The following is a 23,344-nucleotide window of genomic DNA, read 5'->3' on the forward strand; positions in this document are numbered from 1 at the left end:
AGCGTGTTTATTTATATATTATTTATTCATATGGTGTGTTAAAACGGAGTAGATAACCAGCTAGGTGAAACTAGGAGCTGCAACTGAAGATGATTTTACAAGCTCAACTCGTAGTGATGCGATGGTATTTCACTCTCATGGCGTTTCCTCTGCAGAGTACTTTATTCAGGTCCGGCTCTCTAAGCAGCTCCTCCAGAAGCAGAGCCCTCCATGTCACCACAGTGTGCTGCAAGGTAAACACTCATCATCATCACAGCTAACCATCAAACTGTTGTTATATGAGCTACTTAAAGGACAGGTGCACATTATTGTAAGCCTGTCTTAAAACAGTACTCACTTGCCTGTATGAGTTATGTAATTTAAGAAGATATCTCACGAAGTTAGTCTTTTCATTCATTGCATATTTGGGATTTGCATAGTTAAGCACTAGTGAGCACTCTTGCTTTTAGATCAAGGCTTATGGCCAGTTTGCTTTACCAAACAAAGATGGTTCTTCGTGACATTTGTTCTTCTTTCTTTCTTTTCTTTCTCTTCTTCTCTTTCCCAGAATCGAGCAGCTCGTGCCCGAGTGGGGAAAGGAGACAACCCGTTGACGTACGAGCGAGCTCTTCCACCTCATCAGATCGGCCACCGCAAAGGATGGCTGTCCCAGCACACCAGTGAGCAGACCGCGCTCGTGAACGAGCACTTGACAGCTTGAAGTCTAGTGTTTTAATGATGTAATGTGACCCCAACATGAAACACAAGAGGACACGTTGGGGAAGGATCATAGCATGCAAAAATATCCTGACTTATTGGTTTAAAATCAAGATTTGGATCCAGAATGAATCCAAGATACTTAAACTCAGTAACCACATCGATCTTTTCACCATTGATGATAATGTTAACAGAAGGGGGCTGTGTACGTTACTCACCCAGGACACCTGTCCTTCCTGTTGCTTCCAGGTAACCTGAGAGGACAGGAGGGCGCCGCTGAGCGGACCGTAGAGGACGTGTTCGTGAGGCGCTTCATGTTCGGGACCTTCCACGGCTGCCTGGCCAATGAGATCGTGATCAAAAGGCGCGGCAACGTGCTCCTAGTGTGCGCTTTAATGCTGCAGAAGTTACCGCCGCAGAAGTTTTACTTCTTAATAGGCTATTCGGAGTCACTGCTGTCGCACTTCTACAAATGTCCCGTCAAGTTAGAGGTTCAGACCCTGCAGGATAAAGCTGTGTACAAGTACCTCTGATGGAACCGTGTACTAGTAACACGGTATGTTTCTGTGTACCGCCGGATGGATTTTGCTCTTGTATAAAACTCACTTTGTTCCCGTCATTTGATTTTCAGCCTCGTTGCTTTTGTGAATGAAACTCATAATTCAAGAAAAGTGTTAATTAAACGTGATGCCTGGAAGTGTTGAACAAATGTCGAAACTACAAGGTTTAATACACCGTATGCACGTATGTACTGCAGCTCCAGTCCACTATGTTTCTCTTATTTACATTTGGGAATGTCAAGGTGTCATCCTTTTATCATCAAAATATAATAAAACCTTTATTATGTAGTACTTAACAAAACAAAGTTATAAAGTGCTTCACATGAACAAATAAAACAAACACATAAAAGCCACAGCAGTAAAAGTACTAAATTAACCAAATGTAAAAAATGTCAGAACCCGTAAACAGAATAAAAACTAGAATCAGATAAAATGCTGGAAATATGTTTGTTTCAAGCTTATATTTAAAGAAACCACGACTCAGCCGGCTGAGTCGTGGTTTGTAAGTCGGGAGGAAAGTGAAAGTTTGTTTGCTTCATTAAAGAATCCTTAAAAATTAAGTCAGCAAGTTGCTTTTTGTTAAAAACATATTTCAAAAAGCATAATTACCAGTTAAACCAGATTTGCTGTATTTGTATATGGCCATAATTCCAAACTCGGTGGATATTTTGTTAATTCCGTTAAATTAGTTAAAACCTGTCAGTTATTCTAAATGCAGGTGTGGTTACGTGTCCATAACATACTTGCTACAGAACGAGACCATTTAAAAGTCCGTTTAGCATTTATGGGCAGTATATAAACATGTAACAGATGTTTCTAACACTCAGTAAGCAGATACAAGCGTCAGTGTTATAAAGTGTGAACAGATAATAAATTACAATATTGTAAAACTGTTGTAATGTTTACATATTATAAATAATTTCCATAGGACAAGTTATAATTCTTGACCAATACTGTAAATGAATTAACACTTCAAATGTCCTCATCGCTTTTTATAACTACATTATAGTGTTTTATAACTTATTTAATGTTTATACACTTTTGACAAATACTAAATAGTACGATGTACACCTCTTAATAAAATCGACACAAGTGCATTTAAATGCTTCTTTTGATTTATTTAAATTTCCTCACAGTGCAAACACATTCACATTGAAGGCACGTGAGCCTCGTCAGTGCAAACACAAGGCACACAGGATCAAAGCGTTCATTTCAAATGTTACCAGGTGGCGAATATTCATCACAATTACAAAGTCAACAGTATGACAACGATGTTCCCATCTTCCACTTTATAAATGTCATCAATACTCTGTAAACCATAAAACATGAGAATCGACAAATGTTTTGAAAGTTGTCCATTCTTTAAATCTGAGGCACAAAATTGGAGCAATAACTGGAAACAGATGCGTCCTTTAAAAAAAAAAACTTAATGTCTCAACTTCAAGTTCTGCAGAAATAAAAGTTTAACTCTCTGCAAGAAAGTTAAGAAGCAAATTTCCCAAAATCTCAAACTATTATAATCTTTGGTTGTGTATCATTTAAGAACTAAAATGTTCAGATGGCATTTTGAACCATGACTATTACAAAGAACAGAAGTTTATATCAGGAAGACATTTCAACATGGATGACGGTAGATCTGCATAATATATGAACTGGCTGAGGAGTTTATCTTAAATATAATAAACATTTAATTTAGAGATTTTTGAGCACAGCTCAGAAGAACCACCCCACCCCCACAACCATTTTCACTGCAGACATTTTGACTCGTCATCAAAAGAAACAGGTGTTACTAATAATAACATACAAGGAAAAGTTTCACATTTTGGGAAATAAATGATCTGCTCGTTGGTGGAAGGTGTGTACAAAAACGAGTACAAATACTATTTATATTACTACGAGGACTATTTCTTCCCCATCAACCACGAAATATTCCGGTACATAGCTCCTTGTAAAACATTGATGCGTTTTTACACTTTTATTTTGTTACTGCGGCGCCACACAGAGCCATGGAGCAGGATGAAGGATGTTTGGCAGCTCCATGGAGGGCGTCGCCTCGTTGTTACTTATTGTCACGGCAGCTGTCGCCCTGACAGGACTGGAGCTTTATGAGCCGCTGGTTCATCGCCTGCAGGACGGCCGGATCCACCTTCTTCACGATGTTCTCCAGCTGGTAGGGGTCCGACGTCAGGTTGTACATTTCTACAAACGACTGGGGACACAGAGAAGAAGAAGAGATGCTTCATCCTTCAGTTCATCACAAACATTCATCATCAACACATAAAGGAACACTTCATCCTTCAGTTTATCACAAACATTCAACATCAACACATAAAGGAACACTTCATCCTTCAGTTCATCACAAACATTCACCATCAACACATAAAGGAACACTTCATCCTTCAGTTTATCACAAACATTCAACATCAACACATAAAGAAACACTTCATCCTTCAGTTTATCACAAACATTCAACATCAACACATAAAGGAACACTTCATCCTTCAGTTCATCACAAACATTCATCATCAACGCATAAAGGAACACTTCATCCTTCAGTTTATCACAAACATTCAACATCAACACATAAAGAAACACTTCATCCTTCAGTTTATCACAAACATTCAACATCAACACATAAAGGAACACTTCATCCTTCAGTTCATCACAAACATTCATCATCAACGCATAAAGGAACACTTCATCCTTCAGTTTATCACAAACATTCAACATCAACACATAAAGGAACACTTCATCCTTCAGTTCATCACAAACATTCATCATCAACACATAAAGGAACACTTCATCCTTCAGTTTATCACAAACATTCAACATCAACACATAAAGAAACACTTCATCCTTCAGTTTATCACAAACATTCAACATCAACACATAAAGGAACACTTCATCCTTCAGTTCATCACAAACATTCATCATCAACGCATAAAGGAACACTTCATCCTTCAGTTCATCACAAACATTCATCATCAACACATAAAGGAACACTTCATCCTTCAGTTCATCACAAACATTCATCATCAACACATAAAGGAACACTTCATCCTTCAGTTCATCACAAACATTCATCATCAACACATAAAGGAACACTTCATCCTTCAGTTTATCACAAACATTCATCAAGACATAAAGGAAACACTTCATCCTTCAGTTTATCACAAACATTCAACATCAACACATAAAGAAACACTTCATCCTTCAGTTTATCATAAACATTCAACATCAACACATAAAGGAACACTTCATCCTTCAGTTTATCACAAACATTCAACATCAACACATAAAGAAACACTTCATCCTTCAGTTTATCACAAACATTCAACATCAACACATAAAGAAACACTTCATCCTTCAGTTTATCACAAACATTCAACATCAACACATAAAGGAAACACTTCATCCTTCAGTTTATCACAAACATTCAACATCAACACATAAAGAAACACTTCATCCTTCAGTTTATCATAAACATTCAACATCAACACATAAAGGAACACTTCATCCTTCAGTTTATCACAAACATTCAACATCAACACATAAAGGAACACTTCATCCTTCAGTTTATCACAAACATTCAACATCAACATAAAGAAACACTTCATCCTTCAGTTTATCACAAACATTCAACATCAACATAAAGGAACACTTCATCCTTCAGTTTATCACAAACATTCATCATCAACACATAAAGAAACACTTCATCCTTCAGTTTATCACAAACATTCATCATCAACACATAAAGGAACACTTCATCCTTCAGTTTATCACAAACATTCAACATCAACACATAAAGAAACACTTCATCCTTCAGTTTATCACAAACATTCATCATCAACACATAAAGAAACACTTCATCCTTCAGTTTATCACAAACATTCATCATCAACACATAAAGAAACACTTCATCCTTCAGTTTATCACAAACATTCAACATCAACATAAAGAAACACTTCATCCTTCAGTTTATCACAAACATTCAACATCAACATAAAGAAACACTTCATCCTTCAGTTTATCACAAACATTCAACATCAACACATAAAGAAACACTTCATCCTTCAGTTTATCACAAACATTCAACATCAACACATAAAGAAACACTTCATCCTTCAGTTTATCACAAACATTCAACATCAACACATAAAGAAACACTTCATCCTTCAGTTTATCACAAACATTCAACATCAACACATAAAGGAACACTTCATCCTTCAGTTTATCACAAACATTCATCATCAACACATAAAGAAACACTTCATCCTTCAGTTTATCACAAACATTCATCATCAACACATAAAGGAACACTTCATCCTTCAGTTTATCACAAACATTCAACATCAACACATAAAGAAACACTTCATCCTTCAGTTTATCACAAACATTCATCATCAACACATAAAGAAACACTTCATCCTTCAGTTTATCACAAACATTCATCATCAACACATAAAGAAACACTTCATCCTTCAGTTTATCACAAACATTCAACATCAACATAAAGAAACACTTCATCCTTCAGTTTATCACAAACATTCAACATCAACATAAAGAAACACTTCATCCTTCAGTTTATCACAAACATTCAACATCAACACATAAAGAAACACTTCATCCTTCAGTTTATCACAAACATTCAACATCAACACATAAAGAAACACTTCATCCTTCAGTTTATCACAAACATTCAACATCAACACATAAAGAAACACTTCATCCTTCAGTTTATCACAAACATTCAACATCAACACATAAAGAAACACTTCATCCTTCAGTTTATCACAGAGTCATTCTGTACCTCGCTGTCTGCAAACTCGCAGTACTGCAGGTTGTTTTGGCCGGTGAGGGTCCGGACGCAGGCGTAGGTGTTGTTGTAGGCGTCTTCACACACGCAGTCTGGGAAACATTCCTAAAGAAAATATAAAGCGCTGAGTCAGTGCTTCAATGGAGAAATATTGTGATTATATTTTCTGATTAAGAGTCTTTGACCCGTAGTTCCACTACAGCATGATGTCTGACATCAATGTAAAGAGGTGAACATATTCTCAATACAACGTCCACAGCAGAACATTACCGTACTTTACTGTAGTAAAACACTGACTGTGGAGAAGAAGAACCTCATACAACCACACTCCTAAACGTCACTACTGTCCCTTTAAGTTAGTTTACAAAGAGGACAGACGGGTTGTTCTCTCAGGGCGCTGACGTCCTTTGAGCTCGTTAAAGGTTTTGTGGTATGATGAGGTGACCGTTTACACATCGTTGCCGGTGACAGAAACAGGATTTACAAGTTCATTTAAAAAGGCGCTAAATCTGATGCAAAGCATCTCTTCTATTTTTTGAGATGCATGTATTTTTGTACATAGTCCCTGATGTAAATGAACTGAATAAACTAAACTAAGCGTAATTAATAGTAGAACCTATTGTCGGCACAGTCGGTTCTTGTGGTTGATACTCACGGACAGTCCGGGGCCCAGTTTGGGACAAGAAGGATCGGCCGTTGGATGTCCCTCTCCGGTGTATTCAACAAGGAAAAAGGGACGAGTGGTGCCGTTACGCAGAGACGGGGCCTGACAGGAAGAGAGAAGAAGAGGTATGAAGATCGAGGATAAAGGAACATTTAGGAGAAGATTTAAAGAAGCAGCTGACCGAATTACTTATCTATTCATTCAATTACATTTTATTGAAGGAAACAATTAAATATGAAACAATAAAAAGAAGCAGCTGACCATCTGCGAGAGGAAAGATTGCCCGTCCACGTTGACAGACGACAGGTTGGTACCAGAGATGTCCAGAATGGTGGGAGCCAGGTCGATATTCAACACCGGAGCCTGAAGGAGGTCATTAAAGAACCCAATGAACCTCAGGATCAACAGGTGTGTGTGTGTGTGTGTGTGTGTGTGTGTGTGTGTGTGTGTGTGTGTGTGTGTGTGTGTGTGTGTGTGCGACCTGCAGCATCTGGTTGGGTTTGATTCCCGGACCGCGGACCATGAGCGGGACCCTGATGTCAAACTCATACAGCTGCCTCTTATCGATGGGCAGAGAGAACTGACCTGTGAACAGTGAGGTCATGGGGGGGTTAATGACAGACAGGAAGTAGGTCGTATTAAATGACGCGAGGACCAGCGGAGGGACTCGGACCCGTGTGGTAGCCGTTGTCGGAGGTGTAGAAGATGTAGGTGTTGTCCAGTTCCTTGATGCTGTCCAGTTTCTTCACCAGCAGCTCCACCATGTCGTCCACTGACAGCAGCGTCTGCCACCTGCAGTTACAGGATTTACAGTTTGAATGAAGGAGACAAACTGGAGGCTAGTGTCCAATAAAGAATAAGAAAAAGACAAATTCACAAGGATAACCTTTCATGTTTCTGGACTTTTGCGGCGCTTGCTTGTTTTTTATTGTATTTTCTCTTCCTGTATTCAAATTCCTTGTCTGTGAAAAACGGATTCTGAATGTTTGATATTAAACACATTTGTGTGTCAAATTAAAAAAAGTATTCATGTTGGCACCGCGGTTGTCTTAACAGACAACCGGATCACTTTCTGTTTTCATCTCAGAGCCTACTAGTACCAACAACACTGGACATAGTGTGTCTCTGCTGAATGGTGATAGCTTACCCATAGCTACCCGATGGCTACCCGATGGCTACCCGATGGCTAACCGATGGCTAACCGATGGCTACCCGATGGCTAACCGATAGCTACCAGATAGCTAACCGATAGCTACCCGATGGCTACCCGATGGCTACCCGATGGCTAACCCATAGCTACCCAATGGCTACCGGGGGAAATAAAAGCACTATCCTCTTCCTGTTTAGGTTGACGCACTTTGTTTATGTCATGAACGGAGAACTCATTTTCCCAGAGATTATTCCCGCTGGCAGACAGAAGCACATCGTGAAAGCGAGCGTTTCAGGGAACCAATTTCAACGCTTTTGGAGTCATTCTACAGCCGTACTCAACATTTAAGGTAATAATCCAACCTCCCTCCAAAACAAGACGTTATACCTCCATACACGTTCATTCAAACACAACTTCTAGTTCACCAGAATGATGGTGGAACATTTGAACCAGCGGTGGAGCGACCTCGAGCGTGTCTGAAAGAAGAGGACTGCTGAGCAGTCGTACCTCTTCCTGTACGCGCTGTCCAGATAGTTGAGGGAGCTTTCTGGCATCGGGTTCACGGGCTGACGCAGCAGCCAGTGTTTGTCCTGAAACACACAAATACAGATTATAATATAAAAAAGACTAGTTATCATATTTAAAGCTACTACAAGGAACCTTCATGATGTGGTGATTCTGTTGGTCCATGTGGACTAAAGTGGTCGTGTCTCTGAGCACCAGAGTCCCTTTAGAAAACCTCTCATTCTACTGCAGCAGGTCTGACAGTCTGCCCCTCTCAGTCCTGGTTCTCCCATGACTCCTCACAGTAACTTTAAATGAAGTTTTGTGCTGACGTGGACACACCTTGCCTAGCTTGTCAAAGCTCCCGTCTCGGGGGGCTTTAACGTCGCTGAACTCCTTCTGGTACTGAGGCGCCGCCGTCCAGGGGGAGTGAGGAGCTGGAGGAGCCAACATGAGGAAGAACGGATGCTGGGGGCTCCTGTCCTCCAGGAAGTGGAGGGACCGGTTCGTCTGGATCGAGAAAAGGAATAAAACCGAGACTGAACACAAGAACGTTGTGGAAATGGGAAACAGATTGGGAGGCTGAGCTGCATCTGTGAGTCATCGTCACCACAGGACTTGTAACGACAGCTGGTCAAACGCTGCGAAACACATTCTTTTACATGTGACCGATGCTCCAAAGTCCCACACAGGGTTAACTCCGTCCTTACTTTGGATAATTAACTCGTTAATTAAAGTGTAGTTTGGTTTTAGTTTACTCAGACTGTCCTCGTAAAAAATAAATCCTTTGTTGACAAATAGATTGGTTATCTATTGAATGTTGAATCTCACTTTAAATCTTGTGTTTAAGTCCTGAAGCATCAAATAAATCTGTGAATTTAGTAAAAATCTACAGATGCAAAAAGACAAACGAGTAAAATAAACGTTTTCTTTCCTCTCGTCTGAAAGAAGACGTTTCATGAAAAATATACCAAAATCACGAAATTGACCCGAGCATGAAAAACACTATTTCTGTCGGTTAGTGTCTCCTCTTGAACTCACATGGTGAAGATTGTAAACAATATTCCTGCTAAACATTTAGCTCAAAGCTCCAACGTGCAGCCTCGCGGAGCTGCTGACGCGACCGTCGCCGTCCTTGCGGCTGATAAGAGTTCAAGCATCACTGCTCAGCTCTCATAAACTCTATTTACAGCTCATTGAGTCAGCTGACGAGGATGAACTGCAGCAGCATGAAACAGAAGACTTCATTTAAATAAAAAAACACAAAGAAGTCAAACGTGTTCATTCAAACACTGAGATATAAATGTAAAGATTTAAACAGCATTAAATCCATCATTATTATCCTCTTTTCCTTCATTCCTCAGCCTCTAGCTGTTGATGATTAACCACTCACACAAAGAATGTTGTGTTTCTGTAAAATCAGCTGATTCAGACGTGAACGTTCTCATGTCTTCCCATAAACCTTCACAAAAAAACGAACCCGTCCCGCTGCAGGTTAAATGCTGCTGAGCACGTTCTTTGGTGGAAGCAGACTTACGATGAGGTCGGTGAGGTAGTCCGACTCATAACTGTCTCCGTGCTTCTGCTCTTTGCCGTTGACTGACAGCGTGTAGTTGTAGTACTGAGAGTTCCCAACCTGTAACGTACAAGAGGCAGAAGAGAGAGAATGTGTGAGAGAGAGAGAGAGAGAGAGAGAGAGAGAGTGAGAATGTGTGAGAGAGTGTGTGAGAGAATGTGTGAGAGAGAGAGAGAGAGAGAGAGTGAGAGAGAGAGAGAGAGTGAGAATGTGTGAGAGAGTGTGTGAGAGAATGTGTGAGAGAGAGAGAGAGAATGTGTGAGAGAGAGAGAGAGAGAGAATGTGTGAGAGAATGTGTGAGAGAGAGAGAGAGAGAGAGAGAATGTGTGAGAGAGAGAGAGAATGTGTGAGAGCGAGAGAAAGAGAGAGAGAGAGAGAGAGAGAATGTGTGAGAGAGAGAGAGAGAGAGAATGTGAGGGAGCGAGCGTGAGAGGGAGCGAGCGTGAGAGGGAGCGAGCGTGAGAGGGAGCGAGCGTGAGAGGGAGCGAGCGTGAGAGGGAGCGAGCGTGAGAGGGAGCGAGCGTGAGAGGGAGCGAGCGTGAGAGTGAGCGAGCGTGAGAGTGAGCGAGCGTGAGAGTGAGCGAGCGTGAGAGTGAGCGAGCGTGAGAGTGAGCGAGCGTGAGAGTGAGCGAGCGTGAGAGGGAGCGAGCGTGAGAGGGAGCGAGCGTGAGAGTGAGCGAGCGTGAGAGTGAGCGAGCGTGAGAGGGAGCGAGCGTGAGAGGGAGCGAGCGTGAGAGGGAGCGAGCGTGAGAGGGAGCGAGCGTGAGAGGGAGCGAGCGGGAGAGGGAGCGAGCGGGAGAGTGAGCGAGCGTGAGAGTGAGCGAGCGTGAGAGGGAGCGAGCGTGAGAGGGAGCGAGCGTGTGAGGGAGCGAGCGTGAGAGGGAGCGAGCGTGAGAGGGAGCGAGCGTGAGAGGGAGCGAGCGTGAGAGGGAGCGAGCGTGAGAGGGAGCGAGCGTGAGAGTGAGCGAGCGTGAGAGTGAGCGAGCGTGAGAGTGAGCGAGCGTGAGAGTGAGCGAGCGTGAGAGTGAGCGAGCGTGAGAGGGAGCGAGCGTGAGAGTGAGCGAGCGTGAGAGTGAGCGAGCGTGAGAGGGAGCGAGCGTGAGAGGGAGCGAGCGTGAGAGGGAGCGAGCGTGAGAGGGAGCGAGCGTGAGAGGGAGCGAGCGTGAGAGGGAGCGAGCGTGAGAGGGAGCGAGCGTGAGAGGGAGCGAGCGTGAGAGGGAGCGAGCGGGAGAGGGAGCGAGCGTGTGAGGGAGCGAGCGTGAGAGGGAGCGAGCGTGAGAGGGAGCGAGCGTGAGAGGGAGCGAGCGTGTGAGGGAGCGAGCGTGAGAGGGAGCGAGCGTGAGAGTGAGCGAGCGTGAGAGTGAGCGAGCGTGAGAGGGAGCGAGCGTGTGAGTGAGCGAGCGTGAGAGTGAGCGAGCGTGAGAGTGAGCGAGCGTGAGAGTGAGCGAGCGTGAGAGGGAGCGAGCGTGAGAGGGAGCGAGCGTGAGAGGGAGCGAGCGTGAGAGGGAGCGAGCGTGAGAGGGAGCGAGCGTGAGAGGGAGCGAGCGTGTGAGGGAGCGAGCGTGAGAGGGAGCGAGCGTGAGAGGGAGCGAGCGTGAGAGGGAGCGAGCGTGAGAGGGAGCGAGCGTGTGAGGGAGCGAGCGTGAGAGGGAGCGAGCGTGAGAGGGAGCGAGCGTGCGAGGGAGCGAGCGTGAGAGTGAGCGAGCGTGAGAGTGAGCGAGCGTGAGAGGGAGCGAGCGTGTGAGGGAGCGAGCGTGAGAGGGAGCGAGCGTGTGAGGGAGCGAGCGTGAGAGGGAGCGAGCGTGAGAGGGAGCGAGCGTGAGAGGGAGCGAGCGTGAGAGGGAGCGAGCGTGAGAGGGAGCGAGCGTGAGAGGGAGCGAGCGTGAGAGGGAGCGAGCGTGAGAGGGAGCGAGCGTGAGAGGGAGCGAGCGTGAGAGGGAGCGAGCGTGAGAGGGAGCGAGCGTGAGAGGGAGCGAGCGTGAGAGGGAGACTCACCAGTGCATTCCACTGGTCCCAGCCAGGTGGAACATGGCCAACGTCTCCTGCGTCTTTCTTCCCGTACTGATGGCAGAAAAGAAATCGCTTTGTGAAAGTGTGCAACAAGGCAACAGCAAAGCTCCGAGCTAAATGCTAACCCTGCTGATGTTAATGTAATGTCGCATGCTAACACAAAGTGCAGCTTGTGTCATTAGTTCTGCAGGTTGTTGGATGAGAACTGCAGGTATCACCGAAGTTATTTGAAATCATGCAGCCACCGACTGCCAAACCTCAGAAGTGTCTCTGAAGCGGTCTCACCTGGTTCAGGTATTTCCCGGCGAAGAACGTCTGGTACTTGAGTTTGCTGAGGTAGACGGGGAAGGCCGAGGCCTCGGGTCCGCTCTGCCACAGAGCGCTGGAGCAGTTCCCCGACAGAGAGTTGTTCCTCACCTCGTGGTTGTGGGGGTACCGACCCGTCAACACGCTGCTCCTGCTGGGGCAGCACAGCGGCGTCACCGTGAACTTCACAGGAGGAGGAGGAGGAGGAGGAGGAGGAAGCAAGAGCAAGATAGAGGAAGAGGAAACAGAAGGAAAAGAAGATGATGAAAGGAGCGTGACAGTGGACACGAGGATGTGTTAACTCCTTCAGTTTCAACATTTTAAAACATCTGAAATCACGAGGGGAGTGGAGGAAAGACTTCTTAACTTAAGTCAAAGTACAGAACATCATTTATACAGCAGTAAAAGTACTCGTTGGGACTGATGCGTGTTACTCTGTCACATTGTTAGACAGTTAATACTGAAGCATCAGTGTTAGAGCAGCGCGTTACTGTTGTAGATACTTTCACTACTTTATATACAGTCAGATAGTTTAGTCCAGTGGTTCCCAACATAGGGGTCGGGCCCTCCTAAGGGTCACCAGATAAATCTGAGGGGTCGAGAGACGATTAATGGAAGAGAAGAAGAAGAAGAAGTTCTGATATATAAATCTGCTCTTCTTTGTGAAATATTGTCTAATTTTACGGGACAGTTTACAGCTCATTATTGTCATATTTATTAATTATTTTTGGTCACATTTACACATGTCACTGCCGCGTGATATACATTTTAGATGTATATTCTTTAAACATATCGTGTGTTTTTAGTGTAAAATTGTCATCCGAAGAGCAACTACAGCAGTAAAAAGTACAATATTTACCTCTGAGATGTGGTGGAGGAGAAGTACATAAAATAGAAATATTAAATGTATTATAAAAGTACTCACAGCATTCACAAATGTTGCTCCTGCATCTCCGATCAAGGCTTTCGTTTTCTTCATGGGGGTCTGCAGAACAGAAACAAGAACAGATTCAGACAAAGTGACTCAACGCTCAACATTCTAATGAAGTAGATTAACTTAAGTTGATCTGTGAGCACTAATAGTCATTATGAACGTCTTATCTTTAATGAAATCATTGTTTAATTCATTGTTACCGTGTGAAACTCCCTGGGTTGTCATTGCATAAGAGCTGAAACTAATGACCATATTAATTAATGATTAATTAATGATTAATGATTAATTAATGATTAATGATACCATTGTTTGGACTCGATCTGGTGGGATTAGTCGATTAACAGAAAGCAATTATTTTGATTGTCGATCAACCGTTCGCTTCAGTGTGTAGAAAACAGGAGGATCTATTGCTAGAAATGGAATATAATGTGAATCAGTATGTTTTCATTCGTGTTGAATCACCAGGAACTAAGAATGAATGAGTCCTTCATATCTACACAGGTCCTCTTCACAGAGTCGGCCATGTTGCACCGCCATGTTTCTACAGAAGCCCAGAGGGGACAAACCAAACACCGGGTCCAGAGAGAGACTTTCACATTTTTATTTTACCTGAAGGCCACCGTAGTTTACTACACGCTTAGCACAATGGAGACGTTTCAGTTGGCTGCAATCTGCAACCTTACCACCAGATCGTTGATCAATTTTCTATGCATCAACAAATTGCTGAATCAACGAATTGTTTCAGCCCTAATTAATTGTTTCATCTATAAAATGTCAGGAAGAACGGAAAAACTGACATTTTAGATGCTGCAAGAAGATCATTTGGGTATTTTTGCTTAATTAGCACTCAAAACAATGAATCAAATATCAGAATTATACTGTGCATAGCGTACTTATTTGATTCATTGTACAGTTTTGATGGAGTCGGTCGGTCCACCACTTTGATCCAGACTGAAATTATTCAACAATTATTGGATGGATTGTCATGAAATTGAGCACAAACGTTCACCTGAACTTTTTATTTACCGTTTCCTTTGCTCTGCTTTTTGTCATCATCTGGTGCTGATTAAACTATAATTATGAATCTATAAAGCGTTACGCTGTCTTGAAATAGTTGCAGATGAACTTTCTGCTCATCAATTGATTAATTGACTTTCAGCAGTCAAAAATAGCTTCCTGTATTTAGCAGTCCAGCTTCAAGCGTCTATATCTGTATTTTATGGATATTAGAGTTATAAAACACTATAAAAGTAAAAATCAATGCTAGCTTACTATAAACACACGTACAGGTGTGTGTTTACAGGTAGAAGTCTCTTTAAGATCAATACACGTGGTTTATTGAGAAGCGGTTTCCCGGAAGGGGTCCACTCACCAGCCCCTCCAGATAAACGTCCTGGTCGTCGGCGAGGATGAGGATGACGTTGCTCGGTTTTCCGCCTGACGCAGCACACCTGGCGCAGCAGGTGAGCAGCAGCAGCGCGAGGAGCCTCAGACCTGCCATTTGGGGACCTCCTGCACAGACTGCACGCGGACACGCCACGCCGGTTCGCGTGCGACCTACCGACCGAAGCTCGGTTTCGTTTCCTGCTTTGAGGGGAGGCACCGTGACGTGTTGTTGATTTGAGTGCGCAGGCTGGACAGAAGAGTGGAGTGTGAGGAAGTGGAGCCGAGCTGTTTGCGGTCATATGATCAGACTGAGTGGGAGGAGGAACGAGCGAGAACACGTTGTACCACGCGGACTTTATACTACTTCTGTCCCACCGAAACCTCTTCAGTGCTGCTGATGAACTGGATATGGATACTTAGTTACTATGGAAGAATCCCATGCTACATGTTTCATTTAAATATAATATAATTCAATTCTAATTATTATATTTCATTAAAAAGGAAATAATAAAATATATAATATAATATTACAAAGGATACTTTTATTTAAAAAATAAGCTATTATATTGGAATTTATTATATTATATTTCATTATATTTTGTATATTGTCTTCATTCCAATATAAATAGTAATTTAAATATAATAATATTATTTCCAATTTTACTAGTGTACTAATTTAATATCATATCAATGCGATATAGAATGTAATTAACACTAAATTCTAATTTTCTAAATACATATGATCGTATATCCAGTATAGAGACCCCACAAACATGTAGACAGTTTTCCCAATACTATACTAATTTAATATGACATATGTAAATAAATATATTTTATTTGATCTATTTATATATATCTATTTGTATTGAATCATATTAAAACATTTAGTCTTTCATTTTTATTTTTTTTAACACTTAATTGATCTCCAAGGGGAAGTCAACATTTTATTTTTTAAATATTTATATCTATAAAAAGATTTTTTTAAGCGGATACCAATATATTGGTTAATATTCAGACTTTTCTTTCTGCCATAAATATATAATAGAGGAAGACATTTTTATAAAGGTCCTTTATATTCAGCTATTAAAGAAATGTGACCAATATTTGTATTTTTTACAGTTTCTAAAAAATTACATCAAACATGTTTTGTACAATATCATAAATGTAATATCAATATTGTCTGATATATTGCCAGGTGTTACAGTGTCTTGCTGTAGATTTCTTTTCATGAAAAGTAAAACTGAAATGTAAATAGCAGGTAGTAATCAGTGGAGTCATGTCTGACCATGAAACGAGTGAAGAGGTGAAGATCCTCGTCGTCTACGATGTGATTATAGGAGAAGAACCAGTATTTATCAGCCAAGGTCAGTGGTGGAAAGTATATGTAAGTTCTTGAACTTTTATTGAGTTTTATTGAACTTTATACTTCTACTCCACTACATCTCTGAGGCAAATATACGTTTTATATATTGGATACAATTATCCTATAATTTACAATTTGCAAAAAATGTCTCAACGATGTGGAAGTTAATACAAGCTTTGAGATACTGAATTTAAAAAAATGTAATGTAATACTACGTCAGGATTATGAGGTGGTAAGTGAAATGTTGATTTACCAAATCAAATAATAATAATCATTATTATTAATAATGATACTAGTTTTATTATTATAATTATCATTAGTGTAAAATATAATAATTAATTCGGACATACCATATCTGAGTTTGAACTATGATTCATATTGATTCATATGTATAATGACAGTCATGGTCTTCCATGGCCTTTAAACGGGCAGTCTGAGCGTATCGCGCAGTTTCCAGTCGGAACTATTTTGGTGACGCGCAGGTGGAGTCGGCGCAGCGTCACAGCTGCATCCGGTTGCGCTCTTTGCACAGAAGACGTTTGCAGCTTTTCTTCTGTGGCTTTCTGTACCGCTAACCTGCCTCAGAGCGAGCCGTGGACTCGTCGTGTTATCTGGTGGGTTGACGTCTCGTTTAACAACATGGTGCCATTAAAGAGAAGGAAAGTCGTCTCTTCCGGTGCTGGGAGCACTGGGAGCGATGACGTCACGTCACCCTCCAGGTTCCCTCAGGTGGTTTTGTTTCTGCTGGAGAGGAAGATGGGAGCCAGTCGAAGAGCTTTCCTCTCTCAGCTCGGAGGAAAGAACGGATTCCAGGTGGAGGAGCAGTTCAGGTGACATTTAATGATATGCAGAGAAATTAAAGTTTATAGCAGAGATACGTGGTGGTGGTACTTTTCCTCAGGTGAGGTATTTGAGGTACTTGTACCACTTTATACTTTTACACCTCTACATTTATCTGACAGCTTTACTTCACAAATTAAGAAAACACACGAAAAGTTTATGAAATATAATGTTGTGTGTGAATTTAAACTACCAAGCTGTTTTTACAAGTACAGCTGAAAGGATCAGTCGATTGACAGAAAATAATTTAAAAACTATTTTTGACAAATAAATGTTAAAACATTTCACGTTCCAGCTTTCCTTTTTTATCATGTGAAAAATGTATTGGTAATACTTTAAATAATGTTTCGGAACATTAATGTATTAGTAATATTTTTAATAATATTTATATATTCATCGTGCTTTTAATTATATTCAAATATTAGTGAAAAAATGAGTTAATAGTTTAAAAAGAGCTCAACCAACAGTAAAATCCTGCTTTAACATTAACGCATTAGTCATAATCATGTAATCATAGAATAAATAGCTGTAGAACATTGACAGGGGACATTTTCTTCTTTAAATACTTATTAAATCAAACATACAAATCTATCATGTGTTGATTGAAAGCATTAAACACAGAAATACCACCTGTCCTACCTGCAGCTACAGTCTGTGTGTGTCTGTGCATCACATGTCGGACGCCGTCTGTTCGCAGCGAGAGAGTCACACACGTGGTCTGTGAGAATAACTCCGGTGAGGAGGTCAGAAGGCGGCTGGAGTCTCAGGTCGGAGGTCGAGGCCGATCAGCTGCTCACCTGCTGGACGTCAGCTGGTTCACAGAGAGCATGCGGGCGGGACGTCCCGTTGAAATACTGGACAGACACAAACTACAGGTACGCTTCACTTTAACTCCTGAGAAGACGCATCATCACGAGACTCGCTTCTATATCGGCTCCTTTGTTTATTCATATTATCACAAATCCTTACGTTTCAATCACCGATGTTATTTAGTACTTAATATGTCATTTAGTTCTAATTATTTGTGTGAAATCCTCCAATAGCAATTAATATGCAACAACAATATATTATATTATTATATATACTCGTGTGGAGAAAACCGATGCAGTCCAATAATCCTTCATGGAGGTACTTCTGATTATTAAAACATATCTGAGAACAACTTTCAAAATAAATAAACGTTCTGCTCACCCATCATCCAAAAAAAGGTTTCTATTGAGCGGAGCCATCGACAAATATCTAAACCGGGCGACAACCTCCGGTTCTTTAAAGAGAAGCCAAAGCTTCGCGTGTTAAAGCTGCATTCTCTCTAGTGTCCACCAGGGGGCGACTCCTCTGGTTGTATAGAAGTCTATAGAAAATGACTCTACTTCTCTCTTGATTTATTCCCTCAGTAAACATTGTAAACATGAGTTTATGTCTCAATCTCTAGTTTCAAGTCTTCTTCAATACAGCATGATGTTCATTTAGTACATTATGGTCCATTTAGAGTCACACAGACCATAAAGCAGGGGATGCTTTAGGGCGGGGCTACACAGTGATTGACAGGTCTCTACCAGAGAAGTACACGGCGTCTCTACGTCACTCCTCCTCAGTCCAGATATGGTCACTTCCTGTTTTAGGGTGAACTGTTCCTTTAGTCCTCCTGTGTCTCTTTCAGGAGCAGCAGATGAATGAAGTGGAGGTTGAGGCGTTTTCTACACCAAGCTACGCCTGTCAGAGACGGACCACTCTGGACAACCACAACGCCGTCCTCACCGTAAGCCCCCCCCCCAGACAACGCAGATCTCATATATCTCAGAGTACTTACGTTAACTAAAACTATAACTCTAGATTAAATCTGGTGTTTTCTGTCTCAGGACGCGTTGTCGCTGTTGGCTGAAAACGCTGAGCTCAGCGACGAGGACGGACGAGGCGTCGCGTTCCGACGCGCCGCCGCCGTGTTGAAGTCTCTCCCCGAACCCGTGACGGGTTTGACGCAGCTCAGAGGTCTCCCGTGTCTCGGAGGACATTCGCTCAGAGTCATCAAAGTCAGCATGAAGACTAATATGCTGTTTATCTACTTCAGCACATCTAAAGAAGTCCCAGTGACACGGTTCTGTCTCTGTCCTCGTAGGACGTTTTGGAGAACGGAGCGTCGAGTGAAGTTGAAGCTACGAAGCAGTCCGAGCGGTTTAAAGCGCTGAAGGTTCGTTTTTCTACCCATGAACTCAAATGCAGCATTATATTGCAGTATGCAGATTATCACGGGCAAAATAATTGCGATCAACCATCTTTTTATTCAGATAATCATCAAAACATGTTTAAAACTCTGAAATGAAACATTTTAAGATTCTGGAATAACTTCACATTTACGTTAAGTTATGAAACAAATGTTTTTATTGCATCACAGAAAAGACACGTTTTAAACAATCTAGAATAATGTTAGTAATAAATCACAACGTCATGAGGATAAATTGTTGTTAAAGATAAAAGATATTACTCATTCACAAAAATCTGTTTTAAAAAGTCTTTTTAACTTTTAGCTTCCTGTCTTTGTTGACACGTCTCACCACTCTGGTCATTGAGTCATGAGACACGGATTAGTTCTGTTCCACTTCAATCTTTATTTATAAAACATCTTTTCGATGAAACAATGATGGCGAGAAAACAAAACAGTTTTAATACATTTTCCACATTTTTCTTTCTTGAAGTCTAAACATTGATCTCAGCTTTTCAGTTAAAAAGATTTCTTTAACAATAATCAGCTTGAAGTCGCATGTTGAGTTTCCCACAATTCCTTGCAGTAGCTTTTATACCCGTGTCCCTCGAGCGAGTCTCTCTTTAGCGCCACCTAGTGGCTGTGGTCGCGCTGCTGATATTCTGTTTTCTTTCTTATCGTCAACAAACGCCATAAAAAAACAGTACATTTATTTAACACGTATTACTACTCACAGCCCGAAGTCTCTTTATTAAAAACACATCAATGAGCCTCACTGTTGTTCCTTCATCATCATCATCATCACACTGCAGTTTATTTCACTCCATCCCACATACAGATACTCACATGTGGATTCATCCGCCGCTGAAAATAGTCCCCAACAAATGCTCCCGTTGGTCTGATAAAAGCTACAGCGGCATCCCTCTGACCTCACAACACAAGGCTCAGTGCTCTGAGAATAGACTGAATATGAACATTTCTGTTTATTTATGTTTTATTCGCATCAAGTAAACGTGTAAAAGTACTGACCGGATCAGCGTCTGAGCCGTATCACACGGGGTCTTTGTGTGTATTGCAGGTTTTAACGGGCATCTTTGGAGTTGGAGTGAAAACAGCCGAGCGGTGGATCAGAGAGGGGATCGTCAGCCTCCAGCAGCTTTCAGAGCAAACGCTCAACCGAGCTCAACAAGCAGGCGAGTGTTCCGTCTGCCGTCGCTCTGTAGTTCACCTGCTTCCTCTCTGAGCGAACGTCGTCTCTCCAGGTCTGCGGCACTACGAAGACCTCAACCGGCCCGTCACGAGGGCCGAGGCCGCCGCCGTCGCCGCCGTCGTGGAGGAAGCCGTCGCGTCCGTGCTGCCGGGGGCTCGGATGACTCTGATTGGAGGATTCAGGAGGTAACGGAGCAGAAACACACCCGCTCTCATGACGCTCCAAGTTTGAATCAAAGTTCATCCTGCCTTCATCAGGACGCTGGAATGATCCGCAGGTTTCAGAGGTAAACGTGAGCACGGGCTCAACCAAAGATGTCGTCAAGGTACTTGATGGAAAAACACGTTTTGGACGCAGAGTTCTTCTCTTTGCATTTACAAATGTAGCTTCCATGTGTCTGCACGTCTCCTTCAGCCTAAGAATGTACCGGTACTAAAACAGCTTAAATGTGGTTCACAAAAGTGCTAAATATCGTCTGTTGGTTATTGAATGTTTCTGGATGTGGTCTGCAGGCTGTCGGGAGACGTTTTATACACTTGCACAATAATCTGTCTCATAGTAAAGAATCTTAAATAACTACATATAGTGCCGCTTATCTGGGTCCAGTTTGCGTTAATGAATTAACATTAATAAAGGTTATTGTTGTATTCTGGTGGACGTTATCATCAGATCATCCAGAGGAGTCCCCTGGTCCTGTGGGACTCGTTTCATTTCACTCACTTTAAACGTTTCATTCGACGGCACCGTGTCTCCAGAGGGAAGCTGACGGGCCACGACGTTGACTTCCTGCTGACGCACCCGGAGGAGGGCAGAGAGGCGGGGCTGATGCCTAAAGTCGTCTCCTGGTTGGACTCTCAGGTAGATTCTGAGTCTCACGTCAACATCTTCCCCTGAAGGTGCTTCTTTTTAACCCTCCTCTTTCGCTCCCGTCACATTGTTCTCTCTGTGGTCTTGATTTTCATTTCAAAATAAAAGTCCTGTTCCTCTCTATAGAAACAGAACCACCATGACTGTTTATTTGAGACGGAATTTTAAATGAGACACGCAGAATATAGTTTTTTCCTGAAATATCACAATTTTAAGCTTTGTTTTTGTTGCTTTTTCTGATGGAGGCGTTACGCACACATGATGTGTTCAAGGACCGTTGGAACGATGAAAATCGGACCATGATGTTGGGTTTTACAGCTTCTAGCCGTGATAAACGGTGTCGTTTTGGCGATTGTTGAAAGAAAACACGCTTTCCAATCCCGACATTGGGTTTTGTGGCCCAGAGCGTTGATCGTCTGGACGTCACGGTAACAGTTCTCTGTCTCTCCAGGGTTTCCTCTTGTACCAGAAAACTACCAGAAACTCTTACCTGGAGGCTAAGGACGGTCCCGCCCGGCCCTCCTCCAACATGGACCGCTTCGAGAGGTGTTTCTCCGTCTTCAAACTGCCCGAGGAGGCGAGGAGAGGAGACGAGGAGGCGAGAGGAGGAGCCGAGGAGGCGGAGCCGTGCAGCGGTCTTGCAGCCGCGTCGCAGGTCAAAGGTGAAGGGCCGAGGCCTTGGAGAGCTGTGAGAGTGGACCTGGTGGTTTCTCCCATCAGCCAGTTTGCTTTCGCTCTGCTGGGCTGGACCGGGTCCAAGGTGACCGTTCATACCGACTGTAAAATGTTCTGATGGTGAGCGAGGCCTTCACTGACTCCACCTTCTCTGCAGCTGTTCGAGAGAGAGCTGCGACGCTGGGCGGGTCACGAGAAGGCCATGTCTCTGAGCAGCCACGCGCTGTACGACAACAAACAGGTGAGCCTCTCTGGAGATACAACTACCAAAGTCAATGTGTGGTGTGTGTCATTCATGTCATCAACCAGGAAGTAGAAAGACTGCAAATAAAACCACAAAGGGCGGTTGGGAAGGGAGGTGGATTGTTCAAACAAGAACAGGAATTATTTTAACCCAAACCATCTTTTATTAAACCAAACTACGTATTTCACGATATTTTATTCAACCTAACTACGTATTTCACGATCTTTTATCCAACCTAACTACGTATTTCACGATCTTTTATTCAACCTAACTACGTATTTCACGATCTTTTATCAAACCTAACTACGTATTTCACGATCTTTTATTCAACCTAACTACGTATTTCACGATCTTTTATTCAACCTAACTACGTATTTCACGATCTTTTATTCAACCTAACTACGTATTTAACGATCTTTGATCCAACCTAACTACGTATTTCACGACCTTTTATTCAACCTAACTACGTATTTCACAATCTTTTATTAAACCTAACTACGTATTTCACGATCTTTTCTTAAACCTAACTACGTATTTCACGATATTTTATCAAACCTAACTACGTATTTCACGACCTTTTATTCAACCTAACTACGTATTTCACGATATTTTATTCAACCTAACTACGTATTTAACGATCTTTGATCCAACCTAACTACGTATTTCACGACCTTTTATTCAACCTAACTACGTATTTCACGATCTTTTATTAAACCTAACTACGTATTTCACGATCTTTTCTTAAACCTAACTACGTATTTCACGATATTTTATCAAACCTAACTACGTATTTCACGACCTTTTATTCAACCTAACTACGTATTTCACGATCTTTTATTCAACCTAACTACGTATTTCACGATCTTTTCTTAAACCTAACTACGTATTTCACGATCTTTTATCCAACCTAACTACGTATTTCACGATCTTTTATTCAACCTAACTACGTATTTCACGATCTTTTCTTAAACCTAACTACGTATTTCACAATCTTTTATTCAACCTAACTACGTATTTCACGATCTTTTATTAAACCTAACTACGTATTTCACGATCTTTTATTGAACCTAACTACGTATTTCACGATCTTTTATTAAACCTAACTACGTATTTCACGATCTTTTATCAAACCTAACTACGTATTTCACGATCTTTTATTAAACCTAACTACGTATTTCACGATCTTTTATTAAACCTAACTACGTATTTCACGATATTTTATCAAACCTAACTACGTATTTCACGATCTTTTATCAAACCTAACTACGTATTTCACGATCTTTTATCAAACCTAACTACGGATTTCACGATCTTTTATCAAACCTAACTACGGATTTCACGAT

The 23,344-nt window shown here is 42.0% G+C and overlaps 3 protein-coding genes across 3 annotated transcripts in view; 2 read left to right on the forward strand and 1 right to left on the reverse strand.

Moving 5' to 3' along the window:
• mrps24 (mitochondrial ribosomal protein S24) overlaps positions 1-1,307 on the forward strand; it is a 1,535-nt gene extending 228 nt beyond the window's left edge. The window contains exons 2-4 of the mRNA XM_079289721.1: positions 156-233; positions 548-659; positions 946-1,307. Coding sequence (XP_079145847.1) covers positions 156-233; positions 548-659; positions 946-1,229 — 474 coding nt within the window. The 3' untranslated portion in view covers positions 1,230-1,307. The remainder of the gene's footprint in view (positions 1-155; positions 234-547; positions 660-945) is intronic.
• A 1,046-nt stretch (positions 1,308-2,353) lies between these two features.
• On the reverse strand, positions 2,354-14,861 carry gnsb (glucosamine (N-acetyl)-6-sulfatase (Sanfilippo disease IIID), b). The gene is made up of 13 exons (XM_079289717.1): positions 14,589-14,861; positions 13,208-13,267; positions 12,262-12,465; positions 11,962-12,027; positions 9,928-10,026; positions 8,733-8,900; positions 8,394-8,476; positions 7,410-7,528; positions 7,218-7,321; positions 6,998-7,099; positions 6,728-6,838; positions 6,067-6,177; positions 2,354-3,465 (listed from the first exon to the last, which is right to left on the reverse strand). Exons 1-13 carry the CDS (start codon positions 14,715-14,717, stop codon positions 3,316-3,318), a joined length of 1,506 nt encoding a protein of 501 aa, XP_079145843.1. The 5' UTR covers positions 14,718-14,861; the 3' UTR covers positions 2,354-3,315.
• Positions 14,862-16,515: 1,654 nt separating this feature from the next.
• Positions 16,516-23,344, forward strand: part of polm (polymerase (DNA directed), mu) — a gene marked incomplete at its 3' end in the record, with an annotated part of 7,085 nt that continues 256 nt past the window's right edge. The window contains exons 1-10 of the mRNA XM_079289346.1: positions 16,516-16,795; positions 17,503-17,680; positions 18,466-18,564; positions 18,665-18,835; positions 18,922-18,993; positions 20,084-20,198; positions 20,268-20,400; positions 20,971-21,073; positions 21,534-21,842; positions 21,915-21,998. Coding sequence (XP_079145472.1) covers positions 16,605-16,795; positions 17,503-17,680; positions 18,466-18,564; positions 18,665-18,835; positions 18,922-18,993; positions 20,084-20,198; positions 20,268-20,400; positions 20,971-21,073; positions 21,534-21,842; positions 21,915-21,998 — 1,455 coding nt within the window. The 5' untranslated portion in view covers positions 16,516-16,604. The remainder of the gene's footprint in view (positions 16,796-17,502; positions 17,681-18,465; positions 18,565-18,664; positions 18,836-18,921; positions 18,994-20,083; positions 20,199-20,267; positions 20,401-20,970; positions 21,074-21,533; positions 21,843-21,914; positions 21,999-23,344) is intronic.

Source organism: Melanostigma gelatinosum, assembly GCF_949748355.1.
Source record: "Melanostigma gelatinosum genome assembly, chromosome: 18".
Lineage (NCBI taxonomy): Eukaryota > Metazoa > Chordata > Actinopteri > Perciformes > Zoarcidae > Melanostigma > Melanostigma gelatinosum.